General features: G+C 38.5%; 1 protein-coding gene across 1 annotated transcript; it reads left to right on the top strand.

Moving 5' to 3' along the window:
• Positions 1–347: 347 nt before the first annotated feature.
• On the top strand, positions 348–8,922 carry LOC121251049 (protein phosphatase 2C and cyclic nucleotide-binding/kinase domain-containing protein). The gene is made up of 15 exons (XM_041150349.1): positions 348–1,983; positions 2,959–3,090; positions 3,194–3,424; positions 3,558–3,683; positions 4,425–4,487; positions 4,703–4,785; positions 5,237–5,468; positions 5,572–5,888; positions 6,051–6,138; positions 6,235–6,301; positions 6,572–6,849; positions 6,946–7,011; positions 7,162–7,283; positions 8,004–8,160; positions 8,275–8,922. Exons 1-15 carry the CDS (start codon positions 958–960, stop codon positions 8,515–8,517), a joined length of 3,231 nt encoding a protein of 1,076 aa, XP_041006283.1. The 5' UTR covers positions 348–957; the 3' UTR covers positions 8,518–8,922.
• Positions 8,923–18,264: the final 9,342 nt, after the last annotated feature.

The following is an 18,264-nucleotide window of genomic DNA, read 5'->3' as shown; positions in this document are numbered from 1 at the left end:
GTAGCGTAGATATAAAATTTTTCATATAAAATAAGATCATTTTTTTAAATTTATTTTTTATATCATGTAGAAGATTCAACTGAGATATGGTGTGCTCGACTGTTCAGAACTTCAGACTGAACGGTAGAGAAACAGTTCCTCTCGACCACGCAATTTAAGTACACAGAAAAAGGCAAAAAAGTACAACTATTGTATAATGTAAAGATTTTTCCGAAATTATTCAAAATAAAATTATTATTTATTTCGCTGAAACGTACGTTTAATTTTCACTTAAAAGCATATAATTTGCGGGACGAATGTAATATTCTATGGAAATATGGCGCGCGTGAATAACGCTGCACGTGGAGAACTCGAGTGCACTGATCTCTGACGCTTACCTTAGTGTGTGCGCATCACGCTCTTCCTTCCCTCTACTGACTCCAGTCCTAGCAGCTCATCGTCTCGTATTCGAGTGTCGACACCTGGGGATGGGGGGTGCATTTCGAGGAGAGTGCGTTTAAACTCGGATCTTTCTTCCATTTTGTAAATTTATCTGGTTTTCCTGTAACGGTTCCTGGGTACAGTGCATCAAGATCGTGTGGTTTTCAAATTTTGGTGCTACGAATTGTCTCGCTTTAAAACACGGACTTTTCAAATTTGGAGAAATCCCGTGCTTTGCTTATCTTGTTTCAACTTTCATTTGGTCTCTTCACCATTAGAATTGTTTGATTACTATTGGAAGATATGGTTTTGCGCGGAGTCTGGTAGATTTTCTGTCGCTTTCTCTCGCGCTTGAGCAATTTGGAATTGAAGGCTTATCCGGAAGTTGTTTTCCTAGCGATTCTTGGAATCGGGATTGCTGTTTTCGAAGCAGTGAGGGCGGAGGACGTGAGACCAGTGAGCTCTGGAAAAACTGAAGCTGATGAATCTTCTTGCAGTTCTGGCATCTGTGTCTGGCACTGTTCCTTGTTCTCAGTGATGGGTTGCGTTTATTCGAGGGTTTGTATTGGCGAGGTTACTACTCCGAGAATCAAAGGTACCCAAAATGCGAGCACGGGGGAGATCGGCGTGTTCTCTCCGGCCTCTTCCGACGACGGCGAAGGGGCCGAAATTAGGGACCAGTTCCACCAATTGGGCCACAACAGAGACCCCGAGATGGGCGTCACCAGGCTCTCTAGGGTTTCGGCTCAGTTCCTACCGCCAGATGGGTCGAGAACCGTGAAGGTTCCCGCAGGGAACTACGAATTACGGTATTCCTTTTTGTCTCAAAGAGGGTATTACCCTGATGCTCTTGATAAGGCTAACCAGGACAGCTTTTGCATTCACACACCGTTTGGTACTAACCCGGATGACCATTTCTTCGGGGTCTTTGATGGCCATGGCGAATTCGGAGCTCAGTGTTCGCAGTTTGTGAAGCGAAAGTTATGCGAGAATTTACTTCGTAACAGTAAATTTAATGTTGATGCTGTTGAGGCATGCCACGGTGCCTTTTTAACGACGAATTCGCAACTACATGCTGATAGTTTGGATGATAGTATGAGTGGAACCACTGCAATTACTGTACTTGTTCGTGGTAGGACTATATATGTAGCGAATTCTGGTGATTCCAGAGCGGTTATTGCGGAGAGGAGAGGGAAGGATATTGCGGCCGTAGACCTTTCGATTGATCAGACGCCATTCCGAGCGGATGAGCTCGAAAGAGTTAGGCTTTGTGGTGCCAGGGTGCTTACACTGGATCAGATCGAGGGGTTGAAGAACCCGAATGTGCAGTGTTGGGGCACCGAAGAAGGTGATGATGGCGATCCACCGAGATTGTGGGTGCCAAATGGGATGTATCCCGGCACGGCTTTTACACGCAGTATTGGTGATTCAATTGCTGAGTCAATTGGGGTTGTTGCTACCCCTGAAATTGTTGTTTTGGAGCTCACACCGGATCATCCTTTCTTAGTGCTTGCAAGCGATGGGGTATTCGAGTTTCTATCTAGCCAAACCGTGGTTGATATGGTATGATATCATGCTTATTTATGGCAATTCAGATTTATGTTCTATCAGAAATATGTGTTGGTACTTAATCGGTTAATTGCAAGCGAAGAGCAATTTCCCCCCTTTTTGGCCATTTTTGTTACAACAAGAACAAATATATAAGGGCATTTTCCGAATTTAGGGTCTTTTCCGTTTGAGATGTAATCGGATTCTGGAAGTGTTGTAAATATGGTTGAGATAATTCAGTCATGAGGCTTGATTAGGGGGAAAAAACCTCCCCAGAGTTAGAAGCAGCATATGCTATACTTTTATTTAGCAATAAAGACCTGGAAATTATGTAACATTAATTATAGTTTCAAACTTTCATTTCATATATAATTCAGTAATTTTTAAATTCCACATATATCTTTGTTGAATTGCTCATAAGCAGTTTTCTCTACAAAAAATATTTATGTAGACCATAATAAACAAGCATCCATTTCTATTTTTAATCCTTAAAATTGAAATGTGGTCATGCAAAAACTTCAACATATAAGAAGTTGACGCAGTGTTCAAAAAAATATTTAGCTTCTTTTTAGAGTCTTCTCCCACTAATACATTTTTAAAATGCTTTAAGATCTTATTCTCATAGATGAAAATAATTCATATCGCATGAGTTGAATTCATTTTCTTACTGATAAAAAATTTGGATTCAATTCCTCACCAGTGAGATGACTAAAATAAGCACAACTTACCAATTGACCGCATTAGCTTCTGAAATATTTTACCTGCCTTATGCATTTTAATGATCGCAACTTACACAATCAGCTATTTCTTTAGTACTATTGTTTACCCATAAAATGATGAGTTTATTTTTTCATTTATCCTTTTCAAATCTCAATGTTGCATTACTTACATTTTCATGTCTAGAAAGAGGGTACATTGTTAAATATCGTACCTATTCTGTCTTCCAAATCTTGGTTGGCATAGCTCCTTACTAGGCCTCTACTTTTGCAGGTTACAAAATTTAAGGATCCCCGTGATGCTTGTGCTGCAATTGTTGCAGAATCTTATAGACTTTGGCTGCAGTATGAAACCCGTACAGATGATATTACCGTGATCGTTGTGCATATTAATGGGCTAACTGACGTAAGTAGGCTTGTTGTTTGTAATATATTTATTCATTTATTTTTGAAAAAAAAAAAAAAGCATTTCCTTATGGGTACCAAGTTAACTTTTTTTTTTTTAACAGACTGCTGGTGGTCAATCAGCAACTCATGGTGCATTTTTACGTCCCCCAGTTCCTCATGTTATAGAGATGACAGGATCAGAGTCTCCTTCGACCTTTAGCTGGAACTCTAAGAACCATCGTGTAAGGCATGATTTATCACGGGCACGTCTCCGTGCCATTGAAAGTTCCCTGGAGAATGGGCAAATTTGGGTTCCTCCGCCTCCGGCCCACACGAAGTCTTGGGAAGAAGAAGTAAACCTTTTCCATTTTGTGTGTGTGCGTGCACGTGTATGCATAAACTGTGTATGGAACATAATAGTAGCATTAATATTCATAGAAGCAAATCAGTATGGGTGCTCAAGTGTTGCATACTTGCATGACACAGGCACACATTGAACGGGCACTCCATGACCACTTCCTCTTCAGAAAACTTACTGACACCCAGTGTCATGTGTTGTTGGATTGTATGCAAAGAGTTGAGGTCGAGCCAGGGGAAGTTGTAGTTAAACAGGTCAGTTCTTTAGGCACTCTACTTCTCAAAACTTAAGGCCTCGTTTGTTTTCACAGTTCATCTCATCTATCTAATCATTACAACTTTCCGAAATTTCTACATAAAATATAATAAACAATTCAACTTTTTCAAATCTCAATTCAACTTTTTCAAATTCCAAAACAAAAATAATATTAAAAAAAATATATTCTAACAATATTTTATTCAACTTTCAACTTTCATCTCAACTTATCTCATCTCATCTAAAAAAAAAACGAGGCTTAGAGTTCAAAGCTCTTATACACAATCCTGAAGTTGTTCACAAATTATTAGTGGTGGATATGGATCAAAGGTTCACAACAGCCAGCTAATGCATATGGGCCAAAATAACAATATGAATGAAGTACTATTACTGTTGTACATGATGATATGTGAATGTACAAATATCAAGAAATAATTAACCTTAAAACAACTGTAAACCTTTGTTGGATATTCTGAAATTAACAAACAACTCATTATTTTTCATTGCATGCAAATGTTGCAGTACATCCTGCATAAGGAAATTGACCTTCAAAATGGTAAGCTGTATAAGGTTTCCTTGTGCATTGCATCAAATCTATGGGTGGTATTTCATTCATGACACTGAACCCTGGCTTGAATTGCTTGGGGACTTGGTCAGAAAAATGGAGATTGTATTCTAAATATAATTTTGGCTGGAGTTTTGGAATTATGCAGGAGTGTCATGATTGTTACATTTTGCAGGGTGGTGAAGGTGACTGCTTTTATGTTGTTGGCAGTGGGGAATTCGAGGTCTTGGCAACCCAGGTTCTCATTTTGGTGCTTGATTAAACTCAATCTTAATTTTTGTCATTCCTTTGATTGATTCTTCAAGCATATTAAGATTATTGACTATAATGGTTTTTATCTTGGGCAATGCAGTTAGATTTTTATGCCTCAATTGATATCTCATGGAGTGTAGTGCAGTTAGATTTTTATTGCTTATTTTCAGTGAGATCATGAAAGTTTTTGCTCATTATTAGGAAGAACAAAATGGTGAGGTCCCAAGGGTTCTGCAGCGCTATACAGCTGAAAAGTTATCATCCTTTGGGGAGCTGGCTTTAATGTGAGTTCTTTCTCTATTACTGTTATACTCCTAAACCAAATTAAAGATATGATTTCTTCACAGAGACTCCAATTTCCAGGAGTTGGTGAGTTGTTCTTGTCGATATAAAAACTGTAAGACATCATCAAAATCGGAAACCGACAAATTAAAATGATTTAAAAGTTCAAATCCATTTTAGCATGACCAGTTTAATGTTTTAATGCCCATATGTGTGTGCCCTTGGTGATGACTTATTATTCATATTATCATTCTTATTGTTACTTTTATTATTGTTACTGCTACTTATAAAAAAAAGTGTTGTATTGTTATTATTTTGAATTACACAAACATCTTTTTTTTTTTTTTCCTCTGAAATATTTCAAATGGCCTTTTCTAGATTTGTTTATTGCTGTTGATCATAGTGGTATGTAATTTTTTTTGTGTTTTTTCGTTGCTATTTGTGACACAATAGGTATAACAAACCACTCCAGGCCTCTGTTCGTGCTGTGACGAGTGGAACTCTCTGGGCTTTAATGAGAGAGGATTTTCGAGGAATTTTAATGTCAGAGTTCTCTAATTTGTCATCCTTGAAGTTGCTTCGATCAGTAGATCTTCTTTCAAGATTGACAATCTTACAGCTGAGTCACATTGCAGATTCCCTTTCTGAAGTTTCCTTCTCAGATGGGCAGACAATAGCTGACAAAGTAAAGTTGCTCTCTTAAAGAATAGACCCCGCTTCCTGTGTATATTTCTTTTCGTATTCCCTCTGTATATTTCTTCTCATATTCCTTCAGCATCCATTTGCAGAATGAAGGCCTTTCTGCATTGTACATTATCCAGAAGGGACATGTGAGAATTACTTTTGATTCCGATTTATTGAGGAATCCAAATGTTTCCAGCCTCATGTCTGAGAATCTAAAAGATAATGATAATCCCCAGAGCAGTCCAGAGCTCTCAGTGGAGAAAATAGAGGGAAGCTATTTTGGTGAATGGGCCCTTATTGGTGAATCTATAGGTTCCTTGAAAGCAGTTGCTGTGGGCAATGTTGTATGTGCCCTTTTAACGAAGGAAAATTTTGATTCAGTTGTTGGCCCTTTAACCAAGCTTTCTGAGGATGAACACAAGTACGTTGAAACCATGTTTTCACATCCAATCTTCCCTTTTAAATGTCATGGGTATACTTTGGAGTTAATTTGGCAAAACAATGACACTTCTTTTTCCTTCAAACTGATCGATACCATCAAAAGTGCTTCAGGTCCCTGATACTTCGCATTTATATCATTTAGGTCAAGGAACTATTCCTCTGATTTTCCCAAGGACTTTGCCAAGAGTATTGATGTTTCAGCTTTTGCTAAAATTCAGCTCTCTGATTTGGTAAGGGGGCAGTGATCTGCTCGAAACTAATATTGCCAAGAACTTATGTTTAAAGAAATCTACTTCTGAAATCATCTAATGGAGTTTCCAATGTAGGAATGGAGGAGGTGTCTATGCTCCACTGATTGCAGTGAGATTGGGCTTGTACTGTTAAGAGACTCAGGTTGGCTTTGCCCTCTGCTATGATACCTTTTGTTTCCCCGGATGGAATTAGGTTTTGATGCTTGTTTGCTTGGAAGGCTTATATGCTACTAAAATGTGCATGAAATTGAAATGACATGAATTCATGAATAAACATTTCCTCCCCACACTAGAAAATCATCCCTATGGTAGAATACAAATGTGATATTGTGATCATAGGAGGATATATATGTTTGATGAATTGTTCTGTGTACTGATGAAATGATTTTCTATGATTCCAATTGACAATCAGAAAATCTGCTTAGTTTGAAGAGATTTTCAAAGCAGAAGGTCAAAGGTCTGGGAAAGGAAGCACAGGTCTTAAAAGAGAAAAACCTGATGAAGAGTTTGAGTCCTTCAGCTTGTGTACCTCAGGTTCTGAGTACTTGTGCCAATCAAGTTCATGCTGGCATACTTCTAAATACATGCCTTGCTTGCCCTTTGGCTTCCATACTTCACACCCCACTCAATGAACCATCTGCACTGTTCTTTGCTGCCTCTCTCATTTCTGCCTTAGAAAATCTACACAAGGTCTAATATCTAGATATTGTTTACTTTTCCCATTTTCTTGTTTGTTGCTGTAAATTTATTATAATTTCTTTTCTCAAATTTTTTCTTGTATTTCAGAATGGTGTTCTTTACAGAGGTGTGTCCCCTGATGTTTTAATGTTGGATCAAACAGGATATATACAGGTTGGTGCTGTATTATGTTTTATGCTGAATTTTCTTCATCATTATCTATATTCAAGTCATGTAACTGGCATGGATTTAACTTTCTGCCACCTAGAAAGGGGTGAAATACATACATGGATAATAATATAACTCTCTCTTGCTGTAATCTAGCTAGTGGACTTCAGATTTGGGAAGAAGTTACACGGTGAGAGGACATTTACAATTTGTGGGATGGCAGATTCCTTAGCTCCAGAGATAGTCCAGGGAAAAGGCCATGGTTTACCTGCTGACTGGTAAAATTGCGAGTTGTACTTTGCTGTCATGTTCATCCTAAAAAATGTCTTTTATCGTTAGATCTTTGTGAAGCATGTGTGATAGTTATACATTTTCGCGCTAATTCATTAAAAAAATGTGAAATGTATAAATAACTTATATTCAGGGCTATTACCCCAACAAACAATGGACGTAGAGGTATCTGAACTTTAATCATCCCTATGCTGTTTGAAACTTTTGGGGATTTCAGCAGCACCCTTTACAAAACAAGATTGGCAAATTACTCATAGAATCTTTTTGAGTATTACAATTGTAACTATCCAAGGGATGATGTTGCATTGACACTCGAGAGGCATTGATAACATCTAAAACAATATTCATCTATTAACTCATCCAGTTCTTCAGTATCACCATGGCTCCTCGATTAGAAAGAGAATTCCTATGCACTTTCATGACAATGTCAGGAATTATTAGGAAGGATTTTATAGATGAAGTGGGACGTCAAAATACCTATTGCCATGTAAACAAAAGCTCAAGAGCAATCATTACACTTTCTGAGATTCTTCATTTCTATACCATGGATGGTAAGGTGGATACATATTATAGTACAGTGTTTTTTTTGGGAGGATGTAATCTTTAATTGTAATTGGAATTACAGTCTGTGACAGTTTTTCTTGTCTTCTTTTTGACAGTATTTTTGGAACTGTCTGGAGCCCCCTTAATTGTTTGTATATGTGCAGGTGGGCGTTAGGAGTCTTGGTATATTTCATGCTACATGGTGAAATGCCATTTGGGTCATGGAGAGAAAGCGAGCTTGATACGTTTGCTAAGATTGCTAAAGGACAGCTAACTCTTTCAGAGAGTTTAAGCCCTGAAGCTGTTGATCTCCTCACCAAGGTATCATTGAAAGTATCTTGTTATTAACATTTATCTCTCACTTCCTTGATTGTACTGGGTGGAAATGCTAGGGTTTTTTTTACTTGGTCATATTCTGATAAATGATTTGTTCAGTTACTTGAAGTTGATGAAAACACAAGACTTGGAAGCCAAGGTCCTAATTCTGTCAAATGCCATCCGTGGTTTGATGGTATTGACTGGGAAGGGATTATGAATAGTAGCTTTCCTGTTCCTCAAGAGATCACCTCCCGAATAGCGCAACATTTAGAAGGTTATTCTGAGGAATGCAGTACTCTAGTTTCCTTTTCTCAGACTGTAGACGAACCCAACGTTCCTGAATGGCTTGATGACTGGTAGAAGAATGATCATCTTGGGTTTCAAATTCTTTAAACCTTTTGTGATTGAAGTCCTACTGTCTCAAATGAGATTGACTAGTCGCTTATTTGAAGGATTAGAATGCTGACATGCTGAGTTGATGGAGAAGATCAAGTTTCTTGTGTAAATTTGGTCACACTCCCTTATATATGTTTCATTTTGGTAATATATTTTCATGATAGAATTGGTAGACTATTCCTTTAGGATGTTTGCTCTGCCACCTAATTGGCCATTTAACCAGCTCGGAGGAGAGGTCAGTTAATAGATTGTTATTTATCACTTTTATTTATTTTTTGTTTTCTGAAATTTCCCTAATGTAAATGCATATATATGTAAATGAATGAGGTTTCCCTTCCCTTTTCACAATGAAATTCTAGCTTTTTAGCCAAATTTTTCACTGTTGTTGATTGTCATTTGATTTGGCTTGGGAGAGTGATATTATATTTTTCTTTTTTATTTTGTCTTTGTTCCATTCTTATTGTCGTTAATATACATTGGATGTATACGCTTGTTCCAGCACTGAGCTTTGGAACTGGAAAGATTCAACAATTTGTGCCCTTTTACTTGCCTTCTCACTTTCTCTGATGTGTGGCGCTGTTAGTTTCTTGCTTAATTTGAAATTTTGAGTTCTTTGCATAACATTATATATATATATATATATATATATATATATATATATATATATTGTCGTAGTCCATGAAAGCCCTAACCCCATCAAAATAAATAGCATATAATAAGCTCTGGAACCATGGCGGTGGCGGGTCACTTCACAAGACTCTAGCTTTAGCCGAGTTGCATGTGGTGTTCCTCTTCTTTGGTTTCTTGGGGACAATTCAAAAGAACCTCTGCTAAATGGGTTTCTTAAGAACAAGCAGGCAAAAAAATTGAAGAGTTGCATGAGCACCCGAGGCTCGTGTCTTGGCGCTTACTGCAGTAAGCGTGTATGGGACACAATGTGGATATATATATATATATATATATATATATATATATGTCCGGCTTTGAGCATTGTTGGCGAGGTTCCTATGATGTGCAGGCCGACCCTAGGGTATTTGTTTTATCTAAGCAAGTTATATTTTTATAATAATAACTTAATATAGGATACATGGGTAGGGGTGGGAACAAGAATCGTGGCAAGGTTAAGGTTGCTGCATTGTGTTGTTCATAGTTGATTGATGGAGGCCTAGGTCCTCTTCCTCCTTATTTCTGGTTAGGAAAAGCGGAAGCATAACGAGATCACTAGTGTCGGGAGGCTCATGTAAAGCCATTTCATTGTAGTTTCAACGCGTGTGATAAAAGTAAGATCCGAGACCTGAGTTTATTCCATTGAAACGGCGTGTGTTGGCATAGGACTAGCGGAGACTCGAGGGCATGTGAATCTCACACATGGTTAGTGGTGTGACACCAACTGTTTTTCATCTTGAATTTTAGTATTATCAATCGTGTCAACTGATGTCACATATTTTAAATAATTTTCTTTCCCAATGAAGCCCCAAGTCGTATCTCTAACCCAAAAATTAGATATCCTTTAAATAGGAAGATGAGATGAAAAATAATCTGTAAATTATAGTGAAATAATTTGAGTTAATATATTTTATAAGATTTTGAAAAAGCTTAGAAAAAAAAATTGAATAAATATATTATAAAATTAAAATATTATTAGAATATAATTTTTTAATATAATTTTTTTGTTTTGTTTGAACGTTCGGAAAAATTACAATAATGATTGAATCATGGGATGAAAAAGTTAAAAATTTTAAATTGAAAAGTGTCTTTATTTATGGTGATTAAATATTGAGACGAGAGTTAGACAGATTTTGCTATCCAAACTAGGCCAATTGGATTTGAGACGACGGAGGCTTGGGAATGGGGGAGTCTTAATTGGTATATTTCCCAGAGATCCGAAAACTTGTTGATCAAGAATATTTATTTTTTGACTTTGAGATGAGCACATCACCAGTTGCATGAAAATTGAAACCTCAAAATCATATGATCCATCAATATTTTAACCTTAGTCCAAAATTTAAATACCCTCCTACCAATAATAAAAAAGGAGATATGTAGGCACCATGTCAGCAGCAGACCTACAGACCATTAAATTATTAAACCATGAGTCAATAATTTAGCGTACACCCAATATCTCATATATCAAGTCAACAGTTTTAAACTATCTGCATAACATATACCCCAAATGGCATCTTCTCTTCTTTTAAATTTATTAATAGATCAATGCAAAACAAAGTTGTGGATTATTCAAAACTCATTAAGGAAGAGAAAGGGGAATAAACCATATTATTATGAAGCATGAGCGACAAATCAATATGTATTTTAAGATATTCCAATATGGATGGATTCCTTCTTTATTCGAGACGAACAAAGTGGTTTTAGCTATTACGTCTATGCCGTTGCTGATAATGTGCTAATTTAATGAATAACATCTATACAACTCATGCTTCAAATGATATATTTAAAAAAAAAAGAAAAAAATCATGTATGCATGCCGGGTTATATTGACGGTACTACTTTTTCTAATCGCTCTAAAAACATATTTGGTAGGTGCGAAGTCGAATATCATAAATGATGCAAGTGTGTTTTGAAGTCATGAATTGACATTTCACGATAGATGACATGGAAAAGAAAACTGCGTGGGATTTGATGGATGTATAAACAAGATTATCATTTCGAATGATCTATTTATTGAGCAATACTAGATATAATCTTAAAGTATGCAAGTCTCGGGTACTGTTTTTGGAAAATTTTGAGATCTACTGTTAAAAAATATTTTTCTTTTCATGTGAGTATTAGATTTATCTATTTTTTTTCAAATGAAATGTGTGAGATTTATATAGCTTAAGACTGTAAGTATCATTTTTCATTTTTAAACAATGAAACAAAGAAAATGAAATAAAAGGTGCAATATTTACAAGTAGCATGTTTGCGAGATTCCGGGGATGTGCATTGCGTTTAGCCAACAAGTATGCATGATTGGGCGGTGTCACGAGTAGTTTTTGTTTTTACAATATTGTTTAGCAAAAGAACAAAAGGACAACATTTTGCACGTTACAGAGTGGTGGAGAATTCTTAGGGTTTATCATACTGATCCAATGGATCTTGCAATTGCTTCAGTTCCGGTAAAGGTTATTGTGATCATCTGATTCTTTGGGATAGAATATCTTTCTAAAAGTTGCTTCATGCATGGAACCAGGGTGTCATTCACCTAAGATACTCTCCAATTATGTGAATGCATTATATGGATCAATGCAGAGAGAGAAAGACAATGCATTAAATGCTCATATGAGCCTATATTGCTCGAAAATCCTGCACGGATAGAATTAGTCCTATCTGGATGTTGAGCTGAGTTGAGATAAGTTGAGTTCTTTATGAGTAAGTTGAGATGATAGAATAGGTTTTGTGGGGCCCACCTAAGATGAATTTTATTTTATTTATTTATTTATTTTTAGAGTAAAACGAATCACATTCCATTCATTAATAAAGGACGTTATAAAGTTGACTTGAAAACAAGCCAGTTACAGTCGTTAATATCTTCCCAGCACACATTCGTGACTGACATGGTCTAGTCCAGACGGCCTATCTCTTAATACCTAAGTCTAAGAGATAGCACAACTCTGTCTACGATAAAGATAATACAATCCCCTCTCCCGACTAAGCGGAGTAGGGAGTGCCAAACCCCACCAAAACACTGGCTAAGCGGAAAGGGGGGGGGAGGGGACCTTCCCATCGGACTATGGTCCGAGGGTACGATGTAGCTCCCACCCCCTCTGGCCGAAGGTTTTTTTTAGGAAGTTTAGAGAGAAGGGAGAGAGCTCTCTCACTCTAAACTCCTTTCAAAAAGCAAGACTTCACCTAAGATGAGTTTAGATGTGTTTGAATATTAAGATGAGTTTAGATATATTTATGGAAAGTTGAAAAAGGTTGTGAGTCTCATGTATAAAGAAGTGTTGACTTCAAAAAGGTTACGAGTCTCACGTGTAAAAAGGTTTTAAGTTGAGATGAGTTTAATGATTTGAGAGCTAAGTGTTTGGATGTTAAACTCGGCTTAAAATTAGACTGAACTGAGAAGTCCATTGTGAGATCCCAGAATTTCATAAGTTTTAATTATTTTAATTGTGTTATTTTATTTTAATTTATTTTGGTGCATTTTTCCTTATATTTTTAAATTTAGTGTATTATTTTAATTATGTTATTGTGTTATTTTAGTTTGGGCTTGTGAATTTTATTGTTTTTATTCTTGGGCTGTATGTGTGTTTTGTTTGGATTGTGTGTGTGTTTTAATTAAACCCAGCCCGTGCAAAGGGTAAGCCCAGCCCTTGTGTGGATCCAACCCGTTATAAGCCCAGCCCGTGAGGCATTTGGTAACCAGCTTTCCCTTAAATCAAACGACGCCGTTTTGATGGAGTCTAGGGTTTCATCCCTTTTCTTCTTGCGCCGTGCAGCAGCAACTCTTCTTCTTCTTCTTTCTTCCAGCGGGTTCCTCTTCCTCCACGCAGCAGCTACCGACGCCAACCGGACCTTAGTCACACATTTCAGCCGTTTGTCGCCACCTCCATCTTGCTTCTTCCTCTCCGTGTCGTTCGATGGAGGCTTCGAAGCCTTGCTGTCAAGCCATGGCTTCACACGGCCACCATCACCTTCCACCTCGAGCTTCCATGGTTTCTCCGTGTCCATCATTCGTCTGCTGTCAACCCGCACTGCCACGCATGGCTTGAGCTGCCGTTTTCTTTTCTTCCACCCGTGTGACACGTGGTCCCTCCAACCGCCACACTTGGCCTATTTAAGGCCACGGGTTCCTCAAGTTTTTGGGGGTTCCGAGTTCCTCAATCTATGTCTCTCTTAAACTTTTCATCCCTTTGTAATTGGAGTATTTGGTCTGTGAATTTTTGAGTGAACCCGAGTGGTTGTGTGGCTTTGCCGAGTGCTTTTGATTATGAGATTTGTGAGTTTTGGGTGTTAAATCCGAGAGCTTGAGATTTTGTTGTGCTTGGTTTTGTTCTAATTGAGGAAAAATCGATCGGCTGGTGTTTGTTGTTGCCGTGTGATAAAATCCAATTTTTGGGCACTGTTCCGCTGAGCCGCCACCTTGAGCAAACGTTCTTTCGCTTGATCTTTCAGAAATACCCATCTTCGTGTGTATGTAATTTTTCAGTTTTATTAATAAAGTTGTTGTAATTATATTTTGTAAACTGTCATTTCTGATGTAACTGTGATTGTCATGATTTGTTGGAATTGGGCCATGGGCCGGTTTGGAGGACGGGGTATGACGTGTATTGTGAAATGGTGAAATTGTAAATAAAGGATGATTGAACTGTATATTTATGGTTTTTATTAAAATGTGCTGTGATGTTACGTGGTCTGTTGCATTGGTTACTGAATATGTGGGTGCGTGTGTATCACGACCCCAAGTCGAGATGGGGTATTATCTTGGTGGAGCTCCTTTGGTCATTTGGGGAACGTAACAGACTGACGTGACATCCCCTGAGTTGTCGTAGGGCGACGACGGGAACGGACGAGACGGTAACGCTCTCGTACCGATTCCGTGACCTTTTGGCTGGCGAGGTTAGAGGATGCTTGGCCATGTACGTGCTGGGCACGGAACTGGGCATCGCTCGTTACGAAGTCTCATGCACGGACGTTATCCGTGATGTGACGAAGAGAGCCAGAGTGTGCGAACAGTCCATAGGGAAGACCGTAGTGCATGCGTAATTTCATAATAATTATGATTGGGACCGAAAATGAGATTTTTGGTGTAAGTATAAAAATGATATTTTTGGAAAATTGAATGTGGGTTGTTATTCTGTCCGTATGGGGACGCGTGGTTATATAAATGTGTTTTAAATCTCTTGGATGTTGTTTTGGTTAATTACTTGCTGAGATGTCATTATCTCATTGTGATGTTTTACCCTACGGTTCCTTTTTATGGTACTGTAGAGTTTGATGCAGAGCTCGAGTATGAACCTGAAGAACCGACTCCGCCAGAAGCTTAAGTTGCTGATATGTTGTTCAGCGTTTTGAGATTTGTTTCCCTTATGTTATTTGTTTTCTTTAAATTATCTGTTGGAAGACTGTAAAATTCTTGTAATGTTATTTATTGCTTTTTGTAGAATTCTGGTACTTAATAAAGAAAGACATTTTATTTTCTCCGCTGCGAATATTATGTTGTACATTTATTGCATGTTGTACACACTTTGAGCACTGGTCGTTAGGGTGCGTGATCCGTGTGGTCATCATCCTGGTGTCACGAACTCCACAAAAATAACACGTGGGGGTCGGCGGGGGCGCCACAAGTGGTATCAGAGTAGTCTAATTCTGGGTAAAACCGTATAAATACCTAGGTGCAGTACCAGAAAATTTTATTGTAATTTAAAAATATCGAGTTTTAAAAGACACGTTTTATCAGAAAGATGGACCAATCAGGAATGCCACATCCGGAACTTGAGACTGACTTGTCTCGTACTGATGGGAATCTCGCCATGGCTAGAGCTTTAACCTGTATGACAGAATTTCTTCAACAGAATTTTCTGCCGCAAAGGGGGCAACAGAACGGTTGTCCGTACAAACGCTTTTTAGCTTATAGGACCCCTGCTTTTTCTGGACAAGAGGATCCACTTCATGCTGGAAGGTGGATTAGTGATATCGAAAAGACATTTGAGATCTGTGGGTGTACTGAAACTTAGAAGGCGTTATACGCAAGTTACCTGTTGCAAGTTGACGCGACTGCCTGGTGGGGGACCAAGTGAGAGCTTCTGGAAATGGAGTTAGGATCAATTGCAGCGGTATCTTGGCCGCGGTTTAAAAAGGAATTCAATGATCGTTTCTTCCCGAACACTATGAGGAAACAAAAGGCACGAGAGTTTAACAATTTAGTGCAAGGGGAGATGACGGTCGAGCAGTATGCCCGGAAGTTTATAGAACTCGGGAAGTTTGCTACACATTTGATTGCTACAGAGGAGATGCGGATCGAGCGATTTCAGGAGGGTCTACGGCGAGAGATCCGTAGACAGGTTGCTTGTTTGCAAATTCTGACTTTTCAGCAATTAGTGGAGGTTGCTTCGATTGCAGAGCGGGAGTTTATTGATCCTGTTGCTGCTCCAATTGGGCAAAAGAGAAGAGTTTTCGGGAAAGGAAGTAGTTCGGGGTCTGCACCTAAGTTTATTTCCAGGACTGGAGCCCAACCGCAGATGGCCACCGGAGTACGAATGGGGGGTTGAGTGCCAGTATGTGGCAAATGCAATAGGTCACATGTCGGCGAGTGCCACATGTCTGGGATTCAGTGTTTTAGATGCGGGCAAACGGGACATCTTGCTCGCAGCTGCCCTACTATGATGCAGGCGAACCGAGGCGGTTACCGTGGTGGGAGGACTACCCCAAGACCAACTGTTCAAGCTAGGGTCTACGTAGTGACACCTGGTGAGGTAGATGATGAAGCTCAGGAAACCCAAAATGATGGAGTCATCACATGTATAGATTTCTATCAAATCATTTGAAGTTACTTTATTGGGTGTTTTGTTTTGTTAAATTTAATTGGTAGTTTTAAATCTTTTTAGGTAGAGTTCGACTGTATGATTATTATGCTTGCACTTTGTTTGACTCGGTAGCCATCTCAGTCGTTCATTTCTGCCACGTTTGCACGGATGTGCAACCTGATCTTTAAACCTTTATCGCAGTCTTTGGTAGTGAAGTTACCAAATGGGAAAACTGTGTGGTGTTCGAAGGTTACCCTAGGTTGTCCTATGGTTATTAATAGAATGACTCTTAAGGCAGATTTGATAAGGTTTAAATTAATTGAGTTTGACATTATTTTAGGAATGGATTGGTTATATCAGTATTTCGCCAGCATTAATTGTCGTAGTCGGATTGTTAGTTTCCAACTACCTGGGGGAAAGTATTTAGAGTTTGCAGGAAGTAAGATAAAGACGAAACCTGCAGTTATATTTGTCATTCAAGCAAGCAGGGACTTAGCAAATGGGGCAGATGCCTTCTTGGTTCATGTGGTGTCTGCATTTTCGGAGAAGAAATCTTTTGCAGATATTTCGATTGTGAGAGAGTTCTCTGATGTGTTTGTAGATGATTTGCCTGGCTTACCACCTGTTCGTGATTTGGAGTTTTCCATTGATCTAGAATCCGGTGCGGCACCAGTTCATAAGGCCTCGTACCGAATGGCGCCAGCGGAATTAAAAGAGCTAAAAAGTCAATTGCAGGAACTGGTTGATAAGGGGTTTATTCAGCCTAGTTTTTCACCTTGGGGAGCACCAGTGCTATTTGTTAAAAAGAAGGATGGTACCCTTAGAATGTGTATAGATTATCGAGAGCTCAATAAAGTAACCATTAAGAATAAGTATCCCCTACCTCGAATTGATGATTTATTCGATCAACTTCAAGGTGCTACTACTTTTTCAAAAATTGACTTAAAATCGGGATACTATCAATTGAGGATAAAGGATCAGGATATACATATGATGAATAGAGTATTCCGACCCTATCTAGATTCCTTTGTGATAGTTTTTATTGATGATATTTTGGTTTATTCTTAAGAACCGGAAGAGCACGCCAGTCATCTTCGATTGGTTTTGGGTAAGTTAAGAGATCATCAACTCTTTGCAAATCTGAACAAGTGTGAATTTTGGTTGGAGGAGATTAAATTTCTTGGTCATATTATGTCCCGGGATGGAGTAGCAATTAATCCAAGTTAAGTCGAAGCTGTATTGGCATGGCCACGTCCTTCAACGGTGCACGAAATTCGAAGTTTCTTGGGACTTGCTGGTTATTATCGCAAGTTTGTGGAAGGTTTTGCTCGATTGTCTGGACCTCTCACTACTCTTACCAGGAAAAATGTGGAGTTTGTTTGGTCTGACAAATGCGAGAAGAGTTTTTAGGAACTGAAGAAGAGGTTAACTACAGCACCTGTTTTGGCACTTTCGGAACCTCATAAGCCGTTTGTGGTTTTTAGTGATGCTTCCAAATTTGGTTTGGGATGTGTTCTTATGCAGGAGGGAAGAGTTGTGGCGTATGCATCCCGCCAACTGAAGGATCATGAGAAGAATTATCCCACGCACGACTTGGAATTAGCAGTTGTGGTTTTCGCTCTCAAAATTTGGTGGTACTATTTATATGGTGAGACTTGTGAAATTTACACTGATCATAAGAGCCTTAAACATCTTTTCTCGCAGAAAAATCTTAACACGAGACAGAGGAGATGGTTAGAATTAATCAGTGATTATCAGTGTGAGATTAAGTACCACCTAGGAAAAGCAAATCTGGTTGCAGATGCACTAAGTCGGAAGTCTTATTCAGTTGATGAGGCTGAGTTATCAGGGTTAGACTTTCTCCTTTCTGATATAAGGAGACTTCTTGCTGCGAGTTCACAGCAGGAAGAGGTGTTGACTTCAATTCATGATATCCGAATTCTTGATTTTGAGGAGTTGAAGACGCTGCAGGAAAATGACTCTAAGTTGTTAGATATTAAAGAAAGAGTCAAGAAGTCACAAGGACCCGCGCATTTCAGTCTAAGCAGAGATGACATTCTTTTATTCCGTAATCGTAGGGTGATTCTTACAAATTCAGAATTTAAAGAAAGAATCTTGGCTGAGGCCCATGCAGCGCCTTATTCAGTTCATCCTGGAAGTACAAAAATGTACCGAGACTTGAAGAAAAGTTTTTGGTGGGAGAGAATGAAAAGAGACATTGTCTTGTTTATTGCAAAATGTACAACTT

This window comes from Juglans microcarpa x Juglans regia, chromosome 2D (genome assembly GCF_004785595.1).
Source record: "Juglans microcarpa x Juglans regia isolate MS1-56 chromosome 2D, Jm3101_v1.0, whole genome shotgun sequence".
Taxonomy (NCBI): Eukaryota; Viridiplantae; Streptophyta; class Magnoliopsida; order Fagales; family Juglandaceae; genus Juglans; species Juglans microcarpa x Juglans regia.
The sequence above is the reverse complement of the archived record's forward strand: the minus strand, read 5'-3'. Positions and strand labels throughout refer to the sequence as shown.